Source organism: Zophobas morio, unplaced genomic scaffold, assembly GCF_036711695.1.
Source record: "Zophobas morio isolate AGI-343-1 ecotype UQ-CSIRO unplaced genomic scaffold, CSIRO_AGI_Zmor_V1 ptg000017l, whole genome shotgun sequence".
Classification (NCBI taxonomy): Eukaryota; Metazoa; Arthropoda; class Insecta; order Coleoptera; family Tenebrionidae; genus Zophobas; species Zophobas morio.
This window is the reverse complement of record NW_026972122.1, coordinates 3,026,430-3,052,733: the sequence shown is the minus strand read 5'-3', so window position 1 is coordinate 3,052,733 and position 26,304 is coordinate 3,026,430. Positions and strand designations below refer to the sequence as shown.

General features: G+C 33.1%; 1 protein-coding gene across 1 annotated transcript in view; it reads left to right on the top strand.

Moving 5' to 3' along the window:
• Positions 1 to 25,910, top strand: part of LOC135130591 (latrophilin-like protein LAT-2) — a 204,977-nt gene extending 179,067 nt beyond the window's left edge. Inside the window, exon 6 of the mRNA XM_064057996.1 lies at positions 25,195 to 25,910. Within this exon, the coding sequence (XP_063914066.1) occupies positions 25,195 to 25,488 (294 nt within the window). The 3' untranslated portion in view covers positions 25,489 to 25,910. The remainder of the gene's footprint in view (positions 1 to 25,194) is intronic.
• The last annotated feature ends 394 nt before the right edge of the window (positions 25,911 to 26,304 follow it).

Below are 26,304 nucleotides of genomic sequence, written 5' to 3'. Positions count from 1 at the left end.
GCAACAGCTATGTGGCGATAATTTCAACGTGATGGTAACATCAATGTGGTAACTTTATTGTGACGGTAACAGGAATGTGGCGAGTTCACGTTCTTCTCTTAATAACCCACACCAACACATCAGCCGATGGTAACGGAATTGTTTAATTCACGCCAGTTAAGTTTTGGCACGACTTTTTCCCCATGGCGTACCAAAAATGGCCGAATCTCGGCAGTACCGGTCTCAACTGTCAATTTCCACTCTAAAACGTCGACCTCCCTACGCGTCGCGCGTACCAGCGGCGTCCCACAATTCAGTGGGGTAACGTTCGATTTTTAAACCATAACAGTACCTAGACAGAGAAAGCGCGAAAGAAAAAAATAATTGCGAGATTTAGGTGTGGAAATGAAGAAAGAAATAATAAGTTTTGGGTAAGCGAAGGTGAGAGAATGTGTAGGATGTGTAGACAAGGGTGAGAGACGATAGAGCATACGCTGCATGACTGTGAGGAGAGCAAAGAAAGAGAGGAGAGTGTGACAGAGATATTGACTAAAGACGGAAGAGGGGTGGAAAGGATGAAAGAAGTGGAGAGGACAAGAGTAAGGCTGGGGCAAGGGGATGGGATAAAGGAAAAAAAATGAGTTATTTGGTTTTTAAAATATTTTATTCGGTTTTTGTTAATTAGGAAAAAAATTGTAAATCAAGAATCTTTTAAGCCCGTAAGGTAAAAAATAAGCACTTACTACACTGATAATAATGCACTCTTTCCCGTTGGTTATATGACTTATACGGTTTGAATATATTTCATATTGTCTGTATGTCTGCAGACGGCACTCCCTTGGAATTAGCACCCCCGCATTTATACCGTTGGTTTTTACTATATATATGAAGGTTATCAGAAAAAAAATATATAATTTTTCAAAAAATCGGGATTTGTTGGACTGTTCTTCAAAGGCAAGGGAGCTTCAATCGAAATAATCTTGGACCAATTTTTTTCTTATGCTTTTTTCTAATTTTCATGCTTTTCTTCATTGACTTCACAGTAATAATAATTTATTATAAAACCGGATGCTTTAAATTCTTGAAAACGTATTTTTTGTTATCATAGGCATGGTAAAAGGTTAATCAAAAGTTATGTGTTTATCGCCCTCCAAAAAATTAATTACCTAATCAAAAAATTTTACCGAATAAATGTTACATAAATTTTATAGAATGACATATATGCGTGTTGAAATCAAACCTACTTTTTTCAAAAATTGTTAGTTTTTTTTTTAAACTCTGTGAAGAACTGTATCACTAATTTTCCACTAATACTCCTTAATCATTCAACGTATTTGAAATTTTATATATGGTGTATTTTTATCTTAGTAAAGAAATTATTGTTTAAGTAAATTATAAATTAACAAGTATTGTGAATGAGAGTATTTTCATGCGATTCTATGATGTTTAACACATAAAACATTTTTGCAACCACCATTTCCATCACTTCAGTTCCCACATCCTCAATCACCTTTCTATTATCCGCCTCAATCATACACAACAAATCATCCGCATACACCACACACGATATCCGCCATCTTCCAATCTCTTCCAACAACCCATCCATCATCATGTTCCAAACCGCCGGTCAACAGATAGATCCTTGTAGACATCCTCTACACACCTTCTTTTCCACCTCATTTGCCCCTCCTACCACACACACTCCGATTTCTAAAAAAAACTCGCCCGAATTTTGATGTCCTTACACCCAACTCCCATCAATTTACTCAACACCGCATTCCAGCTGAGATTATCAAACGCTCCTTTAAAATCAACAAAAATTCGTACTTTTTTTCCGACCACTCCGCAACCTGATTCACTCTTATCCACGCATCCTGTATTCCCAATCCTTTCACGAATCCGAACTTCTTTCAAGTACCCTCGCCAATCTCCTCACCAGTACTCTTTCAAACACTTTTCCCATCACACTCAAAAGGCAGATAGGTCTAGACGACCTCCGTAATGACTAGACAGCGGATTTCTGTCGGGCTACGTCACGATTTTAGTGGGGACGCGCTGCATCGCCGGGACTCAGTAGCGGGTGATAGGTAATCACTGAATTTAATTGTCACTTGATTCCATAAATACAATTAACGATTTATTAATCAAACGGCTAACTAAATGAGAACTGGAATTAACAGCAGAGTGCAACGAAGCAGCGTTATTCTAATCTCAAATAAACGAAGTGCAGCCGGTAAATGCAATGAATTCCCATCCCGTACGAGCCGTACCGAGTTTGGCCTTGTCTAGCCCGACAGAAATCCGCTCTCTAGTAATGACCTAGCCCTTCAAGAGGATAACAAATCGCGCTACCTTCCATTCGTCCGGAACCCATTCTTCCCCCATACATGCATTAAACACTTTCAACACATACTCCGGAACACAGAACCGCCATTATTTCACTCTCTCCCCGACCCGTCCACCCCTTCATACAATTCATAATTCACTGGAAACTCAACTCTGAAAAACTCTGTCAATAATAGCTCCACCGTATTCCTCCACGATTCCGTTTTTCTATCACCGTCCCATACGCCTACCAGTCCTTCGTTCTTCTCACCCCTACAGAGCTTACAAACTGCACCCCACGGATCTGCATTGCCAACAAATCGGACAAAATTCCTCCACCATAAGACCTTTGTCTCCTTGATGGGCTTTTTATAATGTCTGAGCAAGCCTTGGTACTCATTTCCGTCCAAATTCCTCTCTCGTTTACGAGTCAACTGCCACTTTTTTCGTGCTTTCGCAACTCGACCTTTTAGATCTTTCAGTTGCTCGGTCCACCAGGGTGCTCTTTTATCCTTATCTTTAACAATATTTTTTGTCGCATTGTCCATAGCAATCGAGAGCCGTCCGTGCAGGTTTTCCAGCTTTTAGGATTGGTCATATAGGCCTCCCTCCCCAATTCCGATATGAAGATCCCCCAGTTGGCGTTTCTCGTGGACCATCCTCTCTTCTTTTTTATCTTCGCTTTGAACTTCCCCTGCACACCTTCCAAACCGATCAATATACATTTGTGGTCACTCACACCCCAGTCTTCCTTAACCGCCCACGTGTCATACATAAACTGTCCGACTCTCCCATCGGCCCGCTAAAAGTGAACAGATCAGATGGTCTGTTCAAAACCTCCAAGTTCAGTTAATTCTTTCAATTCCCAAACCCTCCTCTCACTCTCACGACCTGTCCTCACATACTTACTATACCACAAGGGGGAGACGGCACTGGCATCCATACCTCTCATTATCGCCTTTCCCTCACATCCAACCACCACCCTCCTCATCCAATCCAAATATGGTCCAATCTCATCCTATATACAGACAGACGCCACACCCATACTACTCAACTCAAAGTCTATATTCACACATACTCCCAAATTTTGACATTCTACGCTTATTTGTACAGCATCAATACCTCTATCATTTATCAACACAGCAGCCCCACCATCATCAGCGGACATATACACTCTCATATCATCAGTAGGCTTCGGATCTTAGGTTTTTGGCTTTTTATATCTACTTACAGCGAACTTGCTTGCACAATAGAGATTTTCCGTGAATTCATTGCTTTGGCTGGCAGATTGTTTAAAAATGGATTGTAAACAACGCCCTTGAGTTTAATGGTACGGGTTGGTGTCGCCAACTGACAACGCTGGCCCGCATTTCATTTAGATTATAGCCGAAGGGAGGTGAGTCTCTGAAAAAGCATTTTATTTTAGAAGTTTATTGTTAGTGATACTGAGTGTCTTTGCGTGTTAGTGAGTGTGCTGGGGACGGTTTTGATTTTTGTGCATACAGTAAAGAATCCTCAAAATGCCTAGGGCAAAGTCATACATGAAAGATAAAATCAAATTATGGTTAGGGAATAAATTGGACACTAATTTTCAATTTCCTTCTTCAACCAAAGACAATGAGTTATTCTGCAAAGTGTGTGGAAAAGTTGTAAGTAAACATTTAAAATACTGAAGCTTGAATTATGTTCACATTTTTGTTTCCTAGTTTAAGTGCGAAAAAAAATCACACTTTGAACAACACTGTAGTGGAGATGCACATAAAAAGAACAAGAATAAATCCAGTAAACAGACTTTATTAAACATTAGTTCCGAAAATGATTTTACGCAATTTTGCGCCGATTTATGTAGGGCATTTACCGCAGCAAATATTCCATGGAATTAAGTTAGTTTTCCTGAGTATCAAAATTTTATGCATAAATATATAGGAAGGCATTTACCCTCAGAAAGTATTGTGAGAAAAGATTATTTACCAAAAGATTATGATATGGTGAGCACTAGAATTTTTATTTAAAAACTTTTTAACATAAATTTGATGAGACGACCGGCAAAATTAGGAAGATAGATAGCCCATTTAGTAATTGGAAAGTTATGTTCTGAAGAAGCTGCCCGTCCATTTCTACTAGATTTGAAGCAGCTTGGTGAAACTAATAGTAACACAATCTCGAGATTTATAAACGAATCATTGGGTGTACTACTGATAATTTTAAGCATTGAAATTATTATAATTTATGTAATTGTTAATTTGTAGCTTTATTGTGGCCAAAAGGAACTGAACACAAAAAAGTTAAATGGTTTGTATCAGATGGTGCTTCATACATGATCAAAACTGGTACTAATTTAAAGGTGTTTTATGAAAATACAACACACTTAACATGTATGGCACATGGGCTACATTTAGTTCCTGAAACAATTAGACTGAATTATCCAGATGTCAATGGGATAATTAGCAATGTTAAGTAAATCTTTTTAAAAGCACCAATAAGAGTAGAGTTTTATAAAAACAGTTTACCAAATACACCTCTCCCACCGGAACCTGTATTAACCAGGTGGGGCACTTGGATTCAAGCAGCATTGTTTTATGCAGAACACTTTGATGTTTTAAAACAGTAAATATATAATGATTTTTACTATCATTCTTATATTGAATATTTTTGGGTTGTAATGTCATTTGAAGCCACAGATGCACAAAGCATTAAAAAAGCTCAAGAATTCTTGAATAAAGTAAACGTTAAAAATGAACTCTTTTACATTAAAACACCTTTAAAATTATTGATGATGCAATAGAACAATTAGAAACTATAGGTTTAAAATTAAACCAAAGTATGGAAATTGTGGAAAAAGTGTATACATCTTTAAAAAACACACCAGGAAAGGTGGGGGAAATGACGTTCCAAAAATTATGTTCTCTATTAAAAAAGAATCCAGGATACGATTTTATATGTTCACTAAATAAAGTTATTTACGGTAATGGAAATTGTACCAACAACACATACATAAATGAAAACGTAGATTGTTCAATATTTAATTTTACACCCATCACTTCTTGTGATATATATATGGACTCAGCCAACTCCTGAGTCCCTATTTCCACAGGTACATCATACAACATAATCCTAAATCCTCTCCTTTTCACATCTTCCGTGGACCAGTTCGGGTTTGTCTTAACCACCTGCTTTATCATCTCTATCTCCTCTTTATTCCTCCATCACTTCTGTTTTTCCTCACGTTTTCCACTTTCACGTCTACATCCATTTTATTAACTGTCTCTGTAATATTATCCCTATTTTCCTCAGGATTCTTAGACTTCACCATAACAAAATACGTTTCCTTCCTTCTTGGTACTTCCTTACTACCCTGCCCAGATATAGCACCTCTAACAACTCCAGCGTACGTCTTCCTATCCGTCGATTCCAGTTCTTTAATCCTTCCCTTCACAAAACTATTCTCAACCGCTACCTCCAATGCTATGGTCTCCATCTTGCCCCAAAATCCCAACACCTGGTCAATCATCCCCTTGTCACCTCTACTCGACTCTAAAAGTAGGCACGCCGGCAAGGACCCCTCTATCTCCTTTACCCTTTGTGTTACAGTTTCCTCCATCTTCCCCTCACGCGGCATTCTTGCCCCTTCCTTCAAACCCCTCTCGTCCAGAACAGTTTTTTATATTACCAACCAAAATTATTCTACATGATATTTCTAGTATACACAAAATTTGACAACAATCGGTCCAGCAATTTTGGAGATTACGTGTCCAATAAAAATGAGTACATACACCAAACAGACAGACAGACAGACGGAAACGGGAGACCACTTTTTTCGTAAGGGGTCATGTAACGTCGAGAAAACATAAATGTGACCATTCGTTTGATGGACTCGATTACTATACTTCCTCTGCTTGCGCTCGGTAAAAACAATAAAATTACCAGGAACCACATCATTTGAATAGACACAAACGTCGTATATTAGAAGCGTGACACTAAGTACTTACCCTTATTATGAAACTTCGACAAGCTAACACGCTGTAAATTCTCAGAAATAAAACCCAAAAATATGCAAAAAAAATGTTATTTATTGAGGTAAATACTTAACACCAAAACACTGGCGGATAAATTTCTGGAAACATTCAACACATGATCCAACCCACACTAAAACGACATTACAAACAAAATACACTAAAATTTACAAAACCATACACATAAAAATATCTTGATTAATAAACTTCATCAGCACGACTCGGATCCACAAGTCTTCCAATGTAAACGATAACTTTTCTGATTTTGATGAAGAACATGAACGGATGATCAACAATAAAGTCCAGAGCATCCTCCGCTACGACATACGGTATAGGTCTCATCTTTTGCGCTAAAATAAACAAACAAACACTAAGCATTCATTCCTCGAGGACAATGTAGCACTTACGAAAATAAACAGTAGTTGTTTCAATTCCATCCTCAATAACTCGAATCACAGTTTTCTGGAGCAAGTGATTAACGTGAAGATCAAACGGTTCTCCAGCGATGTCACTGATTTCTGCTTGACCCTCTGTGAATAGTTTTGTGATGCCGAGCTAAAATACAATCAGACAATCAACTGTTGTTAACGTATTAAATGGACCAACCTCCATGAGAAGCTCTTTCCAGTCTTGTGTTGTCGAAATGACAAATTTTGGCATAGCTATTCTCATTCGTCTGTCTTTGAAATCTTTATCAGATACGTTTAGAACAGCCTCAATATTCTCTTCAAGCCTAGCCAAACCAAATGTGTTTCTCGGAAGAGCGATTATCAAAGCTCCTTGTTTGTTTTTCAAATGCATTTGCAAAAATCTTACTCCTAATGGTTCACAGTCCAAATAACCGTACGATGCAACGGAATGCATAAATTCGACTTGCACAGCATAATTTGGTCTACACATAAAAGTCTGTATGTTTGTGTACGCTCTATTGATCTCGGCGTCCCACTCCGCCCAGTAGTAGGCACTGCTGGCTATGACGATTTTGCACTCACTGCTCAGTAGCCCCGAAGGCACAATTCCTTCTACAGCACTTAGAGTCCGATTATTTACATACCGATTTATCTTGTTCTCAGCATTCGCTACGTCTCTAAAATTGAGGGCTTCGATGTCAAGATAGAAAGCTCCCTCTGACAAGATCTTGAAGTTCCTTTTGATGGTATGTCCGCTTCTCACGAACATCTTCTGTATCGAGTAGAACTGATACAACGAACGGTCCTCTTCTCTCAGCACATGGATCAGGGCTTTGGCTGTACGTTTCAGCTCTGGACGATCAATGGCTGTGTGTTGTAACGCGACTTTGATTTCGTTAGCGGTTTCTTCTCCTGCACCCAATCGGATTCCCATGAGGATAATGTCTATCAGAATAGGACAGATTACAAAGTTTTCTTCATTTCTGCTTCGGAGTCTCTTAAAAGTGCACAAGTCGTTAGTATGAAAAGTGGGAATTTGTTTACTTACTTCGTAGCCGGTGAGAGTTAGAAATTTTGGCTTGGTAACTAGTCTGCCCACTAGTTCTGGACCACTTTTCAGCAGTAATCTACCGAAGAGCACATTTTCTGGGATGTACTCGGATTTTGCTTTTTTGGACGTACTTGAACTTCCAGACATTATAAAGACAATAATTTAACAATCACAACACGTTACTGAAATACACTGTGGCTTTGAAATGATTCAAATGAGTAATACACTGAACAAAAACAGGAGTCGTGGTCTGATAAGGTGCCAAAAAGCGCGATAAGACGAGGAAAGAAGCCTCGGTTTTTGTACGCTGGTGATTTCAGAGTCAATTTGTCTCTTATTGCGAACAAGATTTCCTTCCTGTCAAGAATTTTAAATATAAAAAATTGTCTAAGGTTATTTCGCGATTTTTGTTTTGTTGTAATCTCGATAAATTCATTTTTTTTCAAGTTTAAATTTTTCAGTTTGTCAATTTTTCAATTTGTCAATTTTTCGATTTTGCAAATTTTCGATTTACAATTTTTGGAGTTTCGTTTCGGCTTTTTGTTTACTTTGATTTTTATAATTTTTAGATTTTTCAATGATATTATAACTTTTGTTCTTTCAACTTAAATTTTTTCAATTGTTCGATTTTCCAACTTTTGGATTTTTTAAATTTTCGTTTCTTCAATTTTCGATTTGAAATTTTTCTAGTTTTTTCTTAAATACGTAATAATAATTATAAATTTAACAAAAATCAGTTTATTTCAATTCTACGATTTTAGAATTTTTCCGTTTTTCAATTGTTATGTTATGTCTATTATTTTTGTCTACATTTCTAAAGATTTCGACTATTTGCACGTTCAGATTACTGCATCAGCGATTAAAAGAAAATGAAATTTAATTGTTTTTGTCTAATTAATTAATTAAGTACATTCACTTTTTTTACACTCATAAATTTGAAGAAGAAGAACTATTGGATTTTAGAACTTTCTCATTTACTGGATTTTCCAATTTTTCCATTTTTAATTTTTGAATTTCTCGATATTTAATTTTTCAATTTTCCAATCTTTCAATGTTACAGATTTTCGACTTTACAATTCTGACGATTCTATAATTTTTCGATTTTACAAGTTTTAGAGTTTCCATTTTCAAGAATAGATTTGTTTTTTCTTGTTTACAATTTTTCGAATATGTAATTGATTTTTTCAATTTTTAAGTTTCTGGAATTTTGGTTTTCCAATATTTCAATTTTCGTTTCTTCAGTTCTTCGATTTCAATTTTTCCATTTTCCACTTCTTCGATTTTGCAATTCTTCGTTTTTCAATTTTACTATTTCTCAATTTTTTCCGATTTTTTAGTTTTTCAATAATTTCAGTTTTTCGCTTTTTCAACTTTTCGAATCAAAAAAATGGAAAAATTGCAAAATGAAAAAATGAAGAAGTATAAAATGAAAATTTTATATTTTTCGATTTAAAATTTCTGTAGTTTTTCATTTCTTCAAATTTTGTATTTTTATATTTTCTTTATTTTTACAATTTTTCGACTTTTCAGCGTTTCGATTTTATAATTTGTTTTATCAATTTCATTTTTCGTTTTTTAATATTTCGATTTGCAACTTTTTAATTCTTAATTTTTTGTTTCGTTGTAAAATTTTTCAGTTTTTCGTTTTTCCAACTCTTGGATGTTTCTAATTTTAGATTTTGCAATTTCACGAGTTTTACAGTTTTTAATTTCTCCAGTTTCTCATTTCTTCAGTTCTTTGATTTGGAATTTTTTGTTTCGGTTTTTATTTTCTTTGTTTTGGTTTTATAATTTTTTTTCAGTGCGTATTTTTTTAATTATTGGTTTTTTCAATTTTTCAATTCTCAGAGTTACGGTTTTCAATTTTTCGGTGTTCAATTTTTCAATATTCCAACTTTTAGATTTTTCATTTTCTCAATTTTTCGTTTGTTCAATTTTTGATTTGCAATTTGTCTAGAATTTTAAATATCTAATAATAATTATAATGTTAATTTTAATTAATAATAATGTAGAATTATTCACTATTTTATTACTATGGATTTTTTTATTTATTGGATTTTTCATTTTTTCGATCTTTTAGTGTTGTTTTTCGACTTTACAATTTTAACGATTTCATAATTTTCCGATTTTTACAATTTTTGGGTTTTCCAATTTTTCGATTCGGTTCGTTTTTCTTCATTCCAATTTTCTGATTAATTTTTTTTCTGCTTTTAAGTTTCTCGATTTTTAATTTTTCGTTTCTTCCGTTTTTCGATTTTCCATTTTGTCGATTTTGTAATTTCTAATTTCTTTCAATTTACCAATTTTTCAATTTTTTCCGATATATTAGTTTTTCGATTTTTCAACTTTTCAACTGAAAAAAATGTAAAAATTCCAAAATGAAAAAAATAAAAGGTATAAAATGAAAATTTTTAACAATTTTTTCAATTTTCAGAGTTTGCAGTTTTTCGATTTAAAATTTCTGTAGTTTTCAATTTTTAATTTTCAATTCGTTAATTTTTCATTTCTTCAAATTTTATATTTGCAGTTTTTAGTTTCGGATTTTTATTTTCTTAATTTTACAATTTTTCATTGTTTCGGTTTTATAATGTTCGTTTTATTAATTTAATGTTTTTTTTTTTCGTTTCCTTAATATTCCGATTTGCAGATTTTCAATTGCTTATTTTTTGGGTTCTTTAATATTACCACATGCAACCCCACGAGTTTTCATTGTTAAATTTTTCAGTTTTTCGATTTTCCAACTTTTGGATGTTTCTAATTTTAGATTTTGCAGTTTTTAATTTTTCCAGGTTTTCATTTCTTCAATTTTTCGATTTGCAGTTTTTTGTTTCAGTTTTTTATTTTCTTTATTTTCCAAATTTGTAGATTTTTCAATGTTCTGGTTACAACCAAAAATTATACATAATTTTCGTTTTTTTCAGTGTGATATTTTTCAGTTTCTGTTTTTTTCAATTTTTTCGATTCTCAAAGTTTCGGTTTTCAATTTTTCGGTATTCCATCTTTTAGATTTTTTAATTTTTCGTTTTTCCAATTTTAGATTTTTCATTTTCTCGATTTTTCAGTTTTTATTTTCTTCAATTAGTGATTTTAAATACGTAATAATAATTATAATTTTAATTTTAATTAATAAGAATTTAGATTATTCACGTTTCAATTTTATTACTCCGGATCTTTTTATTTATTCGATTTTTCACTTTTTCGATTTTCGATTTTTAATTTTTGAATTTTTCAATTTTTCGAACTTCCAATGTTACAGTTTTTCGACTTTACAATTTTAACGATTACTAATTTTCCGTTTTTTCCAATTGCTGAGTTTTCCAATTTTTCGATTCAATTTTTGTTTTTTGATTTTTAATTTTTCGTTTTTTCAGTTCTTCGATTTGCAATTTTTCAATTTTCCACATTTTATCGATTTTATAATTTCTCATTTTTCTTCAATTATTTCCGATATTTTAATTTTTCGATTTTTCAACTTTTCAACTCAAAAAAATGGAAAAATTCAAATTTCTTTCAAATTTTAGATTTTGAAATTTTTCGATTTAAAATTTCTGTAGTTTTAAATTTTTAATATTCGATTCTTTAGTTTTTCATTTCTTCAAATTTTGTATTTGCAGTTTTTCGTTTCAGATTGTTGTTTTCTTTATTTTATGATTTCTCAACGTACGTTTCGACTTTATAATTTTTAATTTATCCATTTAATTTTTCCTTTCTTTAATATTTCGATTTGCAATCTTTTCAATTCCTCATTTTTTTGCTTCATTGTTAAATTTTTCAGTTTTTCGATTTTCCAACTTTTGGGTGTTTCTAAATTTATATTTTGCAATTTCATAAGTTTTCAGTTTCTAGTTTTTCCAGTTTTTCAATTCTTCAGTTTTTCGATTTGGAATTTTTTGTTTCGGTTTTTTATTTTCTTTATTTTTTCAATTTTCCCTTTTTCCAACTTTTGGATGTTATTAAAAATTATTTTAAATTTTGCAATTTTACGAGTCTTCAGATTTTAATTTTTCCAGTTTTTAATTCTTCATTTCCTCGATTTGGAATTTTTGAAATTTTTAATTTTTCGAACTTCCAATTTTACAGTTTTTCGACTTTACAGTTTTTACGATTCCATAATTTTTCGGTTTTTACAATTTTTGGGTTTTCCAATTTTTCGAGTCGATTCGTTTTTTCTTGATTTTAATTTTTCGATCTTTTTTTTTCGATTTTTAGTTTTTAATTTCTTCAGTTCTTGGATTTGCAATGTTTTGATTTTCCAATTTCTCGTTTATTCAGTTTTTCGATTTTCTAATTTTTTCCATTTTTTTATTTTTTCGATTTGTCCATTTTTCAATTTTATCAACTTTTCGATTTAAAAATCAGTGAAAAAACTGCAGAACTGTAAAATTTAAAAATCAAAAATGAAAAAATGCATACCTTCTCATTTTTGAGAAAATCAAGAATTTGAAAAATTGTAGAAACAAAAAAATTCCAAAATTTAAAATTAAAAATTGAGAAACTTGAAATTCGGAAAAGTGCAAAATTGAAAATCCAAAATATTGTTATAGCGAAAGTTAAAAAATCGAAAAATCCGATAATGTAGATATCAAAAAAAATACAAAATTCAAATACTATTTGAAAATTGGAAAATCGAGGAGTTGAAAAATTGGAGACTGAAAATTTGAAAACTGAACAAACAAAAAGTTATAAAACTGTAAGAATCATTGAAAAAACAAAGGAAATGAAAACACGAAAAATTATGATACAAAAAAACTAAGAATCAGAAAATCGAAAAAAGAAAAAATTCCAAATTTTAAAAACTACAAATCGAACAAAATTGAAAAATTTGAAAGCAGAGCTAGAAATTGAAAAATTCAAGAAACCAAAAATTATGAAACCGAAACATTGAAAAATGGAAAAACTAAAAACTAAAGAAAATAAATAAGCGAAAAATTTTGATATAAAAAAATTTTGGTGTTTGCAATAAATGAATAAAGGAATAAATGTTGATTAACGATTTACCATGATTACGCTAACTTTAAAACGTTTGCAGGATTTCAGAGCATTTGGTTATTCAGTTTCAAAATTAAATTGCAAAATGTCAAAATTACAATTTTGACATTTTTTTCAAAAAATCTGGTTGTCAAAAATAAAAACTGAACGCGGATTCATGAACCACATGTGAAGGATTCTCTTACTTTATAAAACTGAAATAATATTTACTCATAAATTTTAGGTATCACGTTATCCTATTGTTGGTGGGCATATTTAACCAAATCTTGGTTAGTGTTTTACTATCTATACGGTTTCACACAATAGGTGTCATGAAACGTCAAGAAAACTAAAAGTAGCAAGTCGTCCAATGGACTTCCTTAGCTTACGCTCAGGACGCCAAAAACAACAATTTTTCACGTAATTGAACTTATTTGATGTCTGTATTTAAAATATTCTAGAATTCGAAGTGAAATTAACTTTCATTGTTGTTCCACAAACTTTGCTTAGAAAAAAACAGCGGTTTTAAAAATTACTTGTTCAATAAATCACAAGACATTCATCGACACAGCCCGACGTTTTTGATTCTTTGAGCTGCGAAACGTCGAGGAAATATAAAATTAAACATTCGATAAAACGACCCTTTTAACAGACTTCGGCAGCTTACGCTCGGGAACTAAAAAAAAAAAACTCTGGAGAAATGCTGTACTCTCGTCTTGTGGTAAATGAAAAATTGATTAAATCTGAGTAGAGCCGACACCAAAGAAAGTTCATGTAGATACAAGTTTTAGAACGCGAGTAATAAAATACGGAATGCTCAATTTGTAATAAACCGGAAAGACGGAAATTTGTAATTCAAAGCGTCTGACACAGGAGTTAAAATAGTGCCACTGTTTTATGACTATATGCAAAGAGAATAAAAATTTTATGAAAAACTACAAATTTTTGTCTCTAAAAATAATGCAGCTTAAGTATAACATTCATTCTCTTTTTTTAGTCGTGTCAAAAATATCAAAAACGCTTTTTCGCTGATCTAGGAGTTAATCAAATTTTAAAGATTTATAAAAAAAAATCAAAGACACGAAGAATAGTTGCAAAAATTATATTTATTAAAGCAATAAATGTGATAACAATGATAATAAACAAATTTTTGAAAACATTTTAGACAATAGCTAACAGAGTTTAAATGATAACTGATAATACAAGGACAATATACTCTAAAATTTACTCAACATGACATTAGACCACCTCCTCGGTACGAGTTGGATTGGTAAGTCTTCCAATGAAGACGATTACATTTCTAAGTTTGATGTAAAACAAAAAGGGGTGATCTGCAATAAACTCTCTAGCCTGTGATGATGGGAGGCAAGGCCTAGGTATATTCTTCTGAGCTAAAACACAACATCTTCAAACAACACCCTGATAGCGATAGTTTCACTACTTACAACAATAAGTCGGATCCGAATCCACTCCTTTCTCATTAATTCTGATTATAACCCTCTGTATAAGATGATTTAGGTGAAGAGCTCCAGGATCTCCAGCGATCTCCTGTAGCTGTGCTTCATGTTCTGTGAACAATCTCCTGACACCAAGCTAAAATAAAACCAACTGGCAAAAGACGTTAAAATGGAAAAAAACGAACCTCCATAAGAGTCTCTCTCCAGTCTATTATAGTTGAAATGATATATTTGGGCACCGCTCCTTTTACATGTTGAAATCTGAACTGCTCATCCGGTACGCTGATAATAGCATCCATTTTGCTTTCTATATCAGCCAAACCAAATTTCTCGTTCGGGAGAACAATGATCAGAAACGAGTTGTCTTCCTTTAGGGCCAGTTTCAAAAACCTTGCGTTCACTTCTGGGGTTTCGTAGTACTGGTAGTACGCAAGAGAGTGCATAAACTCAACCTCCACGTCGTAGTCCGGTCGGACCGAAAATCCTTGTCTACTCGTGTGAAGTTCTTTGAACCTTACCTTCCAATCTGCTTCAAAGTACACCGTGTTGACAACAACCATGTTGCAGTCGGCTGTTAGCAGCCTCGGAGGCACCATCCAGTGCACAACCCCCGGGGTTTCACTTCTTATCCACGTGTTTATCTTTTCTTCTGCTTTTTCTGCGTCTCTGAAATCCAGGCTTTCAACGTCGATGTAGAAAACGCCTTCTGCTACAATTTTGAAATTCTTCTTAAGGTCCTTCGCGCTTGTCACGCATATCTTCTGGGCGGATGCGAAGACGTAGATGTCCTCATCCTTTAGCACGTGAAGCAGGGCTTTGGCTGTACGTTTCAGGTTTTTTCTGTCGATGTTTGTGTGTCCCATTGCCACTTGGATTTGGTTCAAGGTGTCGCCTTTTGCTCCTAGGTGCATTGAGAGAAGGATAATATTTACCAGAAAAGGACTAATCACGAAATTCTTTTCTTCGCCCTCGCGGCACTTCTAAAATAGTGCAAGAATGTGGCGTAGGTCATTGATAGGGCGAAATTGAACTTACTGAGTAACTGACGACGTGGAGGAGTGAAGACTCGGTGATTAACCTATTCAACAGTTCTGGAGCGCTTATATGCAACAAATTGGCCAGATGCATATATTCTGGAATGAAAGGTTCTTCTTCTAGTTCTCCAGACATGTTTCAGTTATATAACACAGTAAAATAACAATCACAAAACGTCACTCCAGGTGCGTTAACTGTGAATTTTTAAATGTTTCTAGTGAATAGTACAAAGATTGTGGTAAGACAAAAAGTTGCGATAAAGTGGAAAAAAGGAGCGATAATTCAAACTCCAGGGTCAAAAAGTGTGTTCACTTATTATAGTACATGGGAATTTATTAAAATTGCAAATTTCTGCACTAATTGACTAGTTGGTAATCAAATTTTAATTCTTTGATTAAAAAAATGGATTTTTTTTTTATTTTTCAGAAAAATATGGGTGGATTAATTAACCACACGTATGGAAGCATGTGTTAAATATTATTTACTTAACAAACTTTGAATTACGTCATTAAAATTTTGGTGGTGATGAATAGGCAAATTTTGATTTTTTTCATAAGTAAATGGGATTAATTTTGATTAGCGATGTCTCCAATAACATTAAAAAAATTTCACTTATAATTCATACATATTAAACACTAAAATTAAGCAGTTAACCATCTACCCGATAATGTTAGGGTATATAATAAGTATATAGTAGATACATAAATTGTCTCCTTTATTAATTTTTTTAAGTCACTGTGTATATATATATAAATTAGCACTCCAGGCCAAGTTGGTCCATGGCTTGGTTGATTGCTTCTCGCCATTCCTTCCTGTTCTTAAGTTTCTTCCTCCAGTTTGCAAAATTCGCCTCTGCTATGTCCTTTAGTACATCTTGTTTCCACCGTGTTCTTGGTCGTCCTTGTCGACGTTTCCCTCCTATACCACTTTCCAAAATTTTCTTGGGTACTCTTTCTTCCTTCATTCTCATAACGTGTCCGAACCATCTTAATCGTTGTCCTTTTACAATTGCCACTATGTTCGGTTCATGATATAACTCTGCCAACTCATTTTTTGTTCTTCTTTCCCATCCATCTTCTGTTTTTTTTCCCTCCATATATTTTCCTGAGTACTTTTCTTTCCCATATCTTCAACATCTTTTGTGTATTTATTCCTAGTGTCCATGTCTCACTTGCGAAAATTACAATGGGACGAATAATTGTCTTGTAGACCCTGAACTTCAGACCTCTTGAAGAATTTCTGTTCATAATGTTCCTAACTGCGTAAATACTACGATTTCCGGCCATTATTCTGCTTTGGATTTCTCTTGTCATGTCTGGTTTCCTATAAAATTCTGTGCCCAAATAAGTAAATGTTTCCACCTCCTTGAAGCGATACGTTTTTCCTGTATTTGTATTTACTCTTAATTCTCCTAGCCTATCGTACTCTTTCTCAGTCCATGTCATTAGTTTTGTTTTATCTTCATTAATCTGCAGCCCCATTTTCTGCGCTTCTTCTTCCAGGTTTGCCATAGCTTTATGTAGTGCTGTCCTACTTTTTGTTAAAATTGCTACATCATCAGCAAAAGCTAGACACTGATGACTTTTGTGACATAGCAACCCTGATCTATTCAAATTGGCTTTCCTAACCAAGTATTCCAACGCACAATTAAATAGAATTGGCGAGAGGGGGTCCCCTTGCCGTAATCCTTCTTTCAATTTAAATTTTTTTGACAATTTTCCTTTGATTCTTACTCTATTGTCCGTGTCTTTTAAGGTGAGTTTTATCATCTTTATTAGCTTGTTTTTCATACCTAGTTCTCTTAGAGCTTCATATAACTTTTGGCGCTTGATTCTATCATATGCTTGTTTGAAATCTAAGAATAACACAAAAGTGTCTTTTTTATACTCAAAACTTTCTGCTTGTATCTCACGTAGTGTAAATATCTGGTCCACTACCGATCTGTTCGCCCTGAAGCCACCTTGGTACTCTTCAATTTCCTTCTCTACTTTTTTTATTACTTGGTCTTTTATATACGAGGCAAGAATTTTATAGACTACATTCAGGAGTGCTATTCCTCTATAGTTGGAGCATTTCATCTTATCCCCCTTTTTATGTACTGGAATGAGAATAGCTTCGTTCCAATCTTGTGGCATTTGTTCTTGCAGCCAAATTTGTTCTAAAAGTTTCTGTATCTTTTCTTTTAGCTTCTCTCCCCCGTAATTTAGTAATTCCGCCGTTATTTGATCTTCTCCCGGACTTTTGTTATTTTTTAATTTCTTTATTATTTCCTTTACTTCTCTTAGACTTGGTGCTTTCTCTTCTTCTTCACCATGTATATCTTCTTTGTTTAAATTTTCTTCTATCATTCCTCCATTTTCTTCCCCATTTAGGAGTTCGTCCAAGTACCTCTGTCAGAGTTCTAAAATTTTTTCTTCCTTTCCTACCAGCTCACCTTTTTCGTTTTTATAGAACACCGAACTTGATTGGTATCCGTTTTTTTCTTGTTTTAATCCTCGGTACATACTTCTTATCTCTTTATTTTTGTAGTTTTCTTCTATCTCGTCTAGTAGTCTTTCTTTATATTTTCTTTTCTTTTCCCGTAAGAGCCTTTTACATATTTTTCGCTGTTCTTTGTATGCCATTAAATTTTCTTCTATTTCATTTTTTAATACCTTCAATCTTAAAGTTGTCCTTTTTTCTAATTTTTTTTTCACATTCCTTATCAAACCATCTTTCGTTTTTATTTTCCTTCCATGTTTTTTGAGTGCTTTGTGATGACGCTTTTTTTAATCCATTTATAACTTCCAACCATAAATCTTCTATATCTTCTGTATCTTGCCTTTCACCTGCTACCCAATCATTCACCATTTCCAAATACATCTTCCTCTCCTCCTCAATTTTCAATCTAATACACGTTTTTAAGTTTTTGCGTTCTTGGTTCTTCCTGTTTTTTGCTACTGGTACTTCATTTTTACACCTACTAAGAAATGGTATGTGTCGAGATCTGGTCCTCTATAACTTCTTACATCGGTTATATTCCTTTCTTCCATTCTTTCAATTAGGACATGGTCAATTTGATTTACAATTTTTCCATCTGCTGCAATCCAGGTTCCTTTTCTTTTGGAAATATGTACCTTTTATCATCATATCTTTCTCTCCAGCAAAGTCTATTAAAATCTGACCATTGTTGTTTGTAACTTCATGTTTGCTATATTTTCCAGTCGTTGGTCTGAACAATTCTTCTTGACCAATTTTTGCATTTAGATCTCCTAATACAATCTTCAAATCATATTTTTTTATTTTTCCATATTCCTTATCGTTCGTCTCATAAAATTCTTCTTTTACTTCTATATCTGTTTTTTTTCGTTGATGCATGTACATTTATAAGCGTAATCTTCTGGAATCTTCCTTTCTTTCAGCCTTAAGCAGCACATCCTATCTGATATCGCTTGAAATTGCAATATATCTTGCTTTAGTTTTTTATGCACAATAAAGCCCGTGCCTCTAATTTTGCTTTTATCCCCACTATTAAAATATATATAGTCTTCTATTTCTATTATTTGATTCTCTTTTTGTTTTGTTTCTTGTATAGCTACTACATCAAAACTATATTTCATAATTTCTCGTACTAACTTTTTCAACGCTCCTTCTTCATTGAGACCTCTGATATTCCACGTAGCCAATTTTACAATTTTCTCTCTTTTATTGTCTATTTTTTGTACTTTACCCATTCCCTTAATACTAGATTTCTTTTTGCTACAATTTTCTTTACTTTGTTCTGCTTTTTTATTCAAATAGTGCAAGTGTATAAGAAATTCTAAAACGTATCAATGCAATGATAAATCACACGTAAAAACTCATCAAATTTTGCACATGACGTTATCAATTTTTTAGTGGGTTAGCGTTTTACCATATGCATGATATTCCTAATTTACGTACAAAATTTGACAACAATCGATCTAGTGGTTTCGTGTATTATCTCTCTAATAAAAATAGACACAGACAGACAGATAAACAGACAGAAAATGGACAATAGACACAGACAGACAGATAAACAGACAGAAAATGGACAGATAGACAGACAGGCAGACAGACTGAAACGACCCTAGAGGTTACGAAACGTCGAGAAACATGAAACTGGCAAGTCATCCGTTAGAGTCGATTACTATATTTCTTTCCATTTAAAGAATAGATTAGGAACTTTATTTGCTGTTCGTTGCACTGTGAACATCTTGACAACAGATAGAGATATTGAAATTCTGCGAACGTCATTGTTTTTAGTTTGAAAGGGGAAGCTTAATTTAGTATATTTCAAACATGTGGCACATATCGCGTCGCGACGCCAACTTATATTTTTTAAAATTGCAAATTTTTATACCTATATATTTTTGAAAGTCAAATTTATAATGTACTAAACTAAGTTTCTCCTTCAAGTTAAAAACAATGGCGTTTACAGAATTTCAATCTTTGTAACCATTCTTAGGATACAAGGCCGCCTAATTTTATCTGGGACATCTGTATAATGTGACATTTAAACATGTGACAATTAATTGAAGTAAATAAAGACTATACTTAGAAAGTTTTTTAGAAATATTTCGTGGAAAATCACCCAGTTTCAAATATTGCTGTTTTTTGTGTCAAAGTGTTTGGATTTTGAAAATCATGGTCTATTTGATTTTGAACTCTCTTTTACCTATCGTTTTGACTACATACTGATTTGCTGATTTGTGCTAGAAATATTGAGTCTATTTATGGATCTAGATTGACGAGTGATGTGATAACAGAAGAGAAAATTATTGCGCCTGGTCTGAATCAGCTTATTCTCAATTAAATTTCCACATAGAAGCAAGTTGCTCTGTGGTGACGAAATTTACTTCTGTGGACATTAAACTATGTTGTTAATTTTTGTTACGTATTGATGTGAACGAAAAAAGTACCTTTATAATTAAATATTCAACAGCCAACAAATTTCGCTTAGGAAACGATCATTTTTAAAAATTAATTGAAGCCAGTCTTTCTATTTACTTGTAGCTTTCACCATAGAATACATAGAATAATGTTTCCAAAATCCTTCAAATGTCGTTTTCGTTTATTTCCGCCCAACAGTAGTAACAATATTTCAAATTTTGTTTAGCGTTTTACCACACACGATATTCATAAAATAAGTATCAAATTTGATAACAATTAATCCAGTGATTTCCAAGATTATCTGTCTAATAAAAATCGACACAGATGACAGACGACGGACAGACGACACAGAGAGAAAGAGACGGAAAGGAGGACCTATTTTTTCATTCTTTAGCGGTCTTGAAACGTCGACATCGACAAAATTTGTTTGTTTATATTCTCCAAAATTGATAACTCAAAAACGAATCTATATAAAGTCCAGCAAAAGATAAATACAACTATTTTATGAGGCACATTTAGTACATTAGACCGCAACCTGCAATAAAACATTACGCATTAGGAATGCATTTACTAGAAACAAATACGGCCCTGGAAAGGTACAAAGGTAGCGACTAATTTTGATTGACAGCTTTGCACACAGTACGGCTTCGAAAACGACTGGACAATTTACAGCGGCAATACTCATAATTGGAGTCATTTGCATTTATCTTTTGCTGGACTTTATATAAAAGGCAATGTCCCGATTGACTGAGCTATCAACATCCAGTCCAAACCGCTAATAATAGAAATTTGAAATTTGGAGAGGATGTTCACTGCATATTGGAGGCATCGTTTAAGAAGCGATTTCTTGAAATTAATTCCCAAAAGGGTTAAAAAGGGATGGTTAAATTTATATGGGAACAATATTTCTCCGGTAAATTTACAATTTATACGTGAAACTTGCTATAAATGCTTTTCAACACAAATAATAAAACCCCTATTTAAGCATTTTCCAAGATTCAACCCCTAAGGGGGTGAAAAGGGGTGTGGCTAAGTTTGTATGGGAACAATATTTTTATGGAGATGTTTACTGAAAACTTGCTATTAATGCTCTTTAACGCAAATAATAAAACAAGTAGTTATATAGTGGGGCTTCTAGCTCAAGAAATTTGAGTTAGGAGCCCCATTACATTTTATCGAGCGTTTGTCATCGCCTTGTCCTCGTTTGACCTGACCCCTTGTTCGGCGTTGTTGACCTGGGGGTTCTGATTCTCGAAAGGGAGCGTGGGTTCGAATCCCACACCTGATAGTTTTTTTTTTGCTTTTAAATAAAACACGTTTTAATGTTACGTTATTTATTGAGGAAATATAGAATTCCGCCATTTGTAAATATTTTTGGCATTATTTAATGAACATGAACATTAGATATATGATTATTACATGCTGGAATTTCTTTGGTTAGTTTCACACAGTTTTCAATGGCTTCCAGATTTACAATTTTGAGACAATCTTTTCCTAGCGTTTCCATGAAATAATTTTTTTCCAAGATTTCAACCCCTAAGGAGTAAAAAAGGTTGTAGCTAAGTTTGTATGGGACAAATATTTCTGTTGCAATTTTACATTTTTACCTAAAACTTGGTATTAATGCTCGTCAACACAAAGAATGAAACACGCATTTAAGCATTTTCCGAGATTTAACCCCAAAGGGGGTGAAAAGTGATGGCGAAGTTTGTACGGGAAAAAATTTCTATTGTAAATTTTTACGTGGCACTTGGTATTAATACTTTTCAACATAAATCATGAAAAACATATTTCAGATTTATTGAAAAGAAAATGAAAAGGGGTGGCAAAGTTTCTATGAGAAAAATATTTTCATCGTGATTTTTACTTTTACTTTCCTTTACTTTTTTCTTTAGACGTGTACCTAATTTCATGATTCCTCGACGTTCTTATTGTCTGAAAAAGTAAATCTCCGGTTTCCATCCGGCTGTCTTCTGTAATAAACTTGTATGTTGACGACTTTGTTACGATTAGACAAATAATATCCGGAACTACCGAAATTGGATGTATTTTAAGAGTAAAGAAAATCTCATTTGAAGGAAACACTTATTAGCATTGTTACTTAACCTGTAGTTTAATAATCCACTTCTTTTTTTATTGTAACTTATAAGGGTCATTATAGCGAGAAATAAAATGGCCAAAATCATTTATAGTTTATCTAAGACACCTAACTCGTTTAATTAATTGTACATACTTCACGGACAATTTTAGACAATTCTTTCTCTTTTTATTTTCGAAAAAGACCCATTTATTTTCCCTGGAATTCGCAAAACAAAGCTACGTAATCGCAATCTTGGTTTTTCGTAGATTAAAATTAAAACGTTTACCCTTAGAAAAATTGGTCCAAGACAGAACTTCCCACACCCCTGAAGTACAGTCAAAAAAATCCATCTTCTTGTGTGACCAATTTTAAAAGATCTGAATGCATTGAAAAACAAATATAGATTCATGATATTTTCTCAAATTTTAGATACAATTTGTCTAGCAAAATTTTGAGATGACGTCATGGCGTTTTTGGGGGGAAACATATTAAGACCATAGATTTTGACTGACGATTTACCATACTTCAGATAACTTTAAAACATTTGCAAGGTTTTCATTTTCTAAGTAATAATTAGGCTTCGCATCTTAGGTTTTTTGACTTTTTATATCTACTTCAGGCATTGCAGCGAAATTTATATATTTATCTGAATTTAAAAAAATCTGTTTATTTAACGCCCATTTATTACTACCTAAAATGCCTAATTTACCGTTAGAGACCTAAAGTGTTAATTAAACGACCTAATTATAAATTTTAAAAGGCTTAAAATGGGATTCCACGACAAACGAAGCGGACGTGCTTGCACAATAGAGATTTTCCGTGAATTCATTGCTTTGGCTGACAGATTGTTTAAAAATGGGTTGTAAACAACGCCCTTGAGTTTAATGGTACGGGTTGGTGTCGCCAACTGACAACGCTGGCCTGCATTTCATTTAGATTATAGCCAGAAGGAGGTGAATCTCTGAAAACGCATTTTATTTTAGAAGTTTATTGTTAGTGATACTGAGTGTCTTTGCGTGTTAGTGAGTCTTCTGGGACCGGTTTTCATTTTTGTGCATTCAGTAAAGAATCCTCAAAATGCCTAATGTAAAATCATCCATGAAAGATAAAATCAAATTATGGTTAGGGAATAATTTGGACACTAATTTTCAATTTCCTTCTTCAACCAAAGATAATGAGTTATTCTGCAAAGTGTGTGGAAAAGTTGTAAGTAAACATTTAAAATACTGAAGCTTGAATTATGTTCACATTTTTGTTTCCTAGTTTCAGTGCGAAAAAAAATCACACATTGAACAACACTGCAGTGACGATGCACATAAAAAGAACAAGAATAAATCCAGTAAACAGACTTTATTAAACATTAGTTCCGACAATGATTTTACGCAATTTTGCACCGATTTATGTAGGGCATTTACCGCAGCAAATATTTCATGGAATAAAGTTAGTTGTCCTGAGTTTAAAAATTTTATGCATAAATATACAGGAAGGCATTTACCCTCAGAAAGCACTCTGAGAAAAAATATTTACCAAAAGTTTCCGATATGGTGAGCACTAGAATTTTTATTTAAAAACTTTTGAACATGGATTTTATAACTTACAGGTAATTAAACAAATTAGAAATTCTATTGGCAATAATGATATATAGATTAGCGTCGATCAGACGACGTACAGATTAGGAAGATGCATAGCCCATTTAGTAATTGGAAAGTTATCTTCTGAAAAAGCTGGCCGTCCATTTCTACTAGCTTTGAAGCAGCTTGATAAAACTAATAGCAACACAATCTCGAGATTTATAGACGAATCATTGGGTGTGCTATTGATAATTTTAAGTATTGAAATTATTATAATTTATTTAATTGTTAATTTGTAGCTTTATTGTGGCCAAAAGGAACTGAACACAAAAAAGTTAAATGGTTTGTATCAGATGGTGCTTCTCACATGATCAAAACTGGTACTAATTTGAAAGTGTTTTATGAAAATATAACACACTTAACATGTGTTCAGTAAATAACATAATTTGCGGTAATGGAAATGCTACCAACAATACATACATAACTGAAAACATAGATTGTTCAATATTTAATTTTGCACCCATCACTTCTTGGGATGTGGAACGCACGTTTTCAAAACTTAAGAGTGTTTTAAGCAATCAAAGGTGTAAATTTACAATCGAAAATTTAGAGAAATATATAGTTTGCTTTTGTAACTCATTTTAAATACCTGAATTAATGTGTTATTTTCTGTTAAATGCGACTTGCATTAATTTGATCACCATTTTTTGCGATAACTTAGAATTAGTGGACGTAACTATAGATCGTTTATTTATTTAATCATTTTTTTGTTTGTTACACAAAATATTTGTTTCTATAATGTTTTGTTTAATGTTTTTTTAATATATATATTTTTTGATGTATGCTTTTTCGTTGAGCAAATATTTTTTCATTCATTTTTTCACCTAAACTAAGGTTTTTATAACCTAATTAGTCAATTTTGTTACCTAAAAATGTCTCCTTTTATTCATTTTTTAACGACCTAAAATCCAAAGCCTAGTAATAATCGTAGAATGGTGTTCTAAAATTTTGATCGTCATAACTCGTGAACTTGTATTAGACAAATTAAATAATGCTAAAGTATATAAATCTGAATCCAGTCTAGATGAAATTTCATTTTATTTTCTTAAATACTGTAGTTCTAGTTTAGCTTGGTCTTTAAGTCTTTTTTCTAAAAATTCGCCTAACACTGCACATTATTGATAATGTCCTTAAATCTTTTAATGTTGTATAACACAGTACTGATATTTTTCATTCATCCTGCGTATACTATAAAAATATAAATACATAATTTTGATATTGATAGTGTCACATTTGGAAATGTATTTTCTGATTGACAATAAATCTCATTATTATTATTATCTGGTACAAAGTGTATACTAAAATTAATATACTCAAATGATTTTTTTTAATCATAACTCTTCTTCTTATTGCAGATCACGGTGCTACTGGGTCTGGTAGTAACTCTCGGCGCTCTGAGCAAACTCTTCAAATCCGAAGCAGCTTGGATCGCTTATCACGTCGGACAGGGTCTCCAGGGCATCTTCATCGCCATGCTAGTGACCTGCAATTGCCAAGTGCTAAAGCTCTACACACGAAGTATGAAATCTCGAGCTTCACGTCATATACCAGTCTACGCAAGCATGGGTCGTGCCTCTTCTACAGCAGCTGTGTCCAAATCGACCAGCCTCCAGCTCTTGACATGGGAACCAGCCCCAGATCCCGTGTAAATAAATTATACGACGCATAGTGTTTTAGTTAGTTAGGTAGTCGTCTTGACAAAAAAAATTATGTCGCGGAGAGTACGTTTCGTGGACAAAGTAGTGAGTACATATCACTTGCGAGTAATAAGTCAAAGGGTTTGCAATACTTTTATATTTTTTTAGCGAGCGGATTACTGAAACATGTGAACAGTTTTTTGTTTGTGATACACACAACTTGAAGTACCTACTTGTACCAGTTTTGAAGTCATTCGTGTTTCCCGCTACTTATCACTATAAACGTGCAAATAAGAGGCTGTAGAATAGCCATTAGATTCTAATACACTAATACCAAATAACTGAGTAATTAAATTTCATTGATTTTACAAAAGTATGCTGACTTTTTTGTTTGAATTTAATTTAAAGTCACGTCAAAGTTATGAAAAATAATTGGGGGACAAGTTATAGTGTCAAACTGATTTGTGAAGTCACCGAATGAACTGTTTAATGCATTTGAATTTTTTTTGGTTGTTTGTTAGGTATTGACTACATTACACTCGTTCTGAAATTTGTTAAACGCTGAAACATGTGCGTCACAGAATTTTTGAGATCTCATAAATTTAAATAATTGTCGGGACTTTCGTTAACCTTAATTGCTGAATTAGTTAACGAAGCGGTGTTTTTTTCGTTGGTGGAAAAAATAAATACCAACTGCCGAGAAATAATAATCAATTTGGGTGACTGTTTATAAAACAAATCCTACGGTCTTTTCGCAATTGGAATCTGTGTCGTTCTTAAATTCCAGTTGACTTTATTTTATTTAGGGGTTCTTTGTACGTTACATTT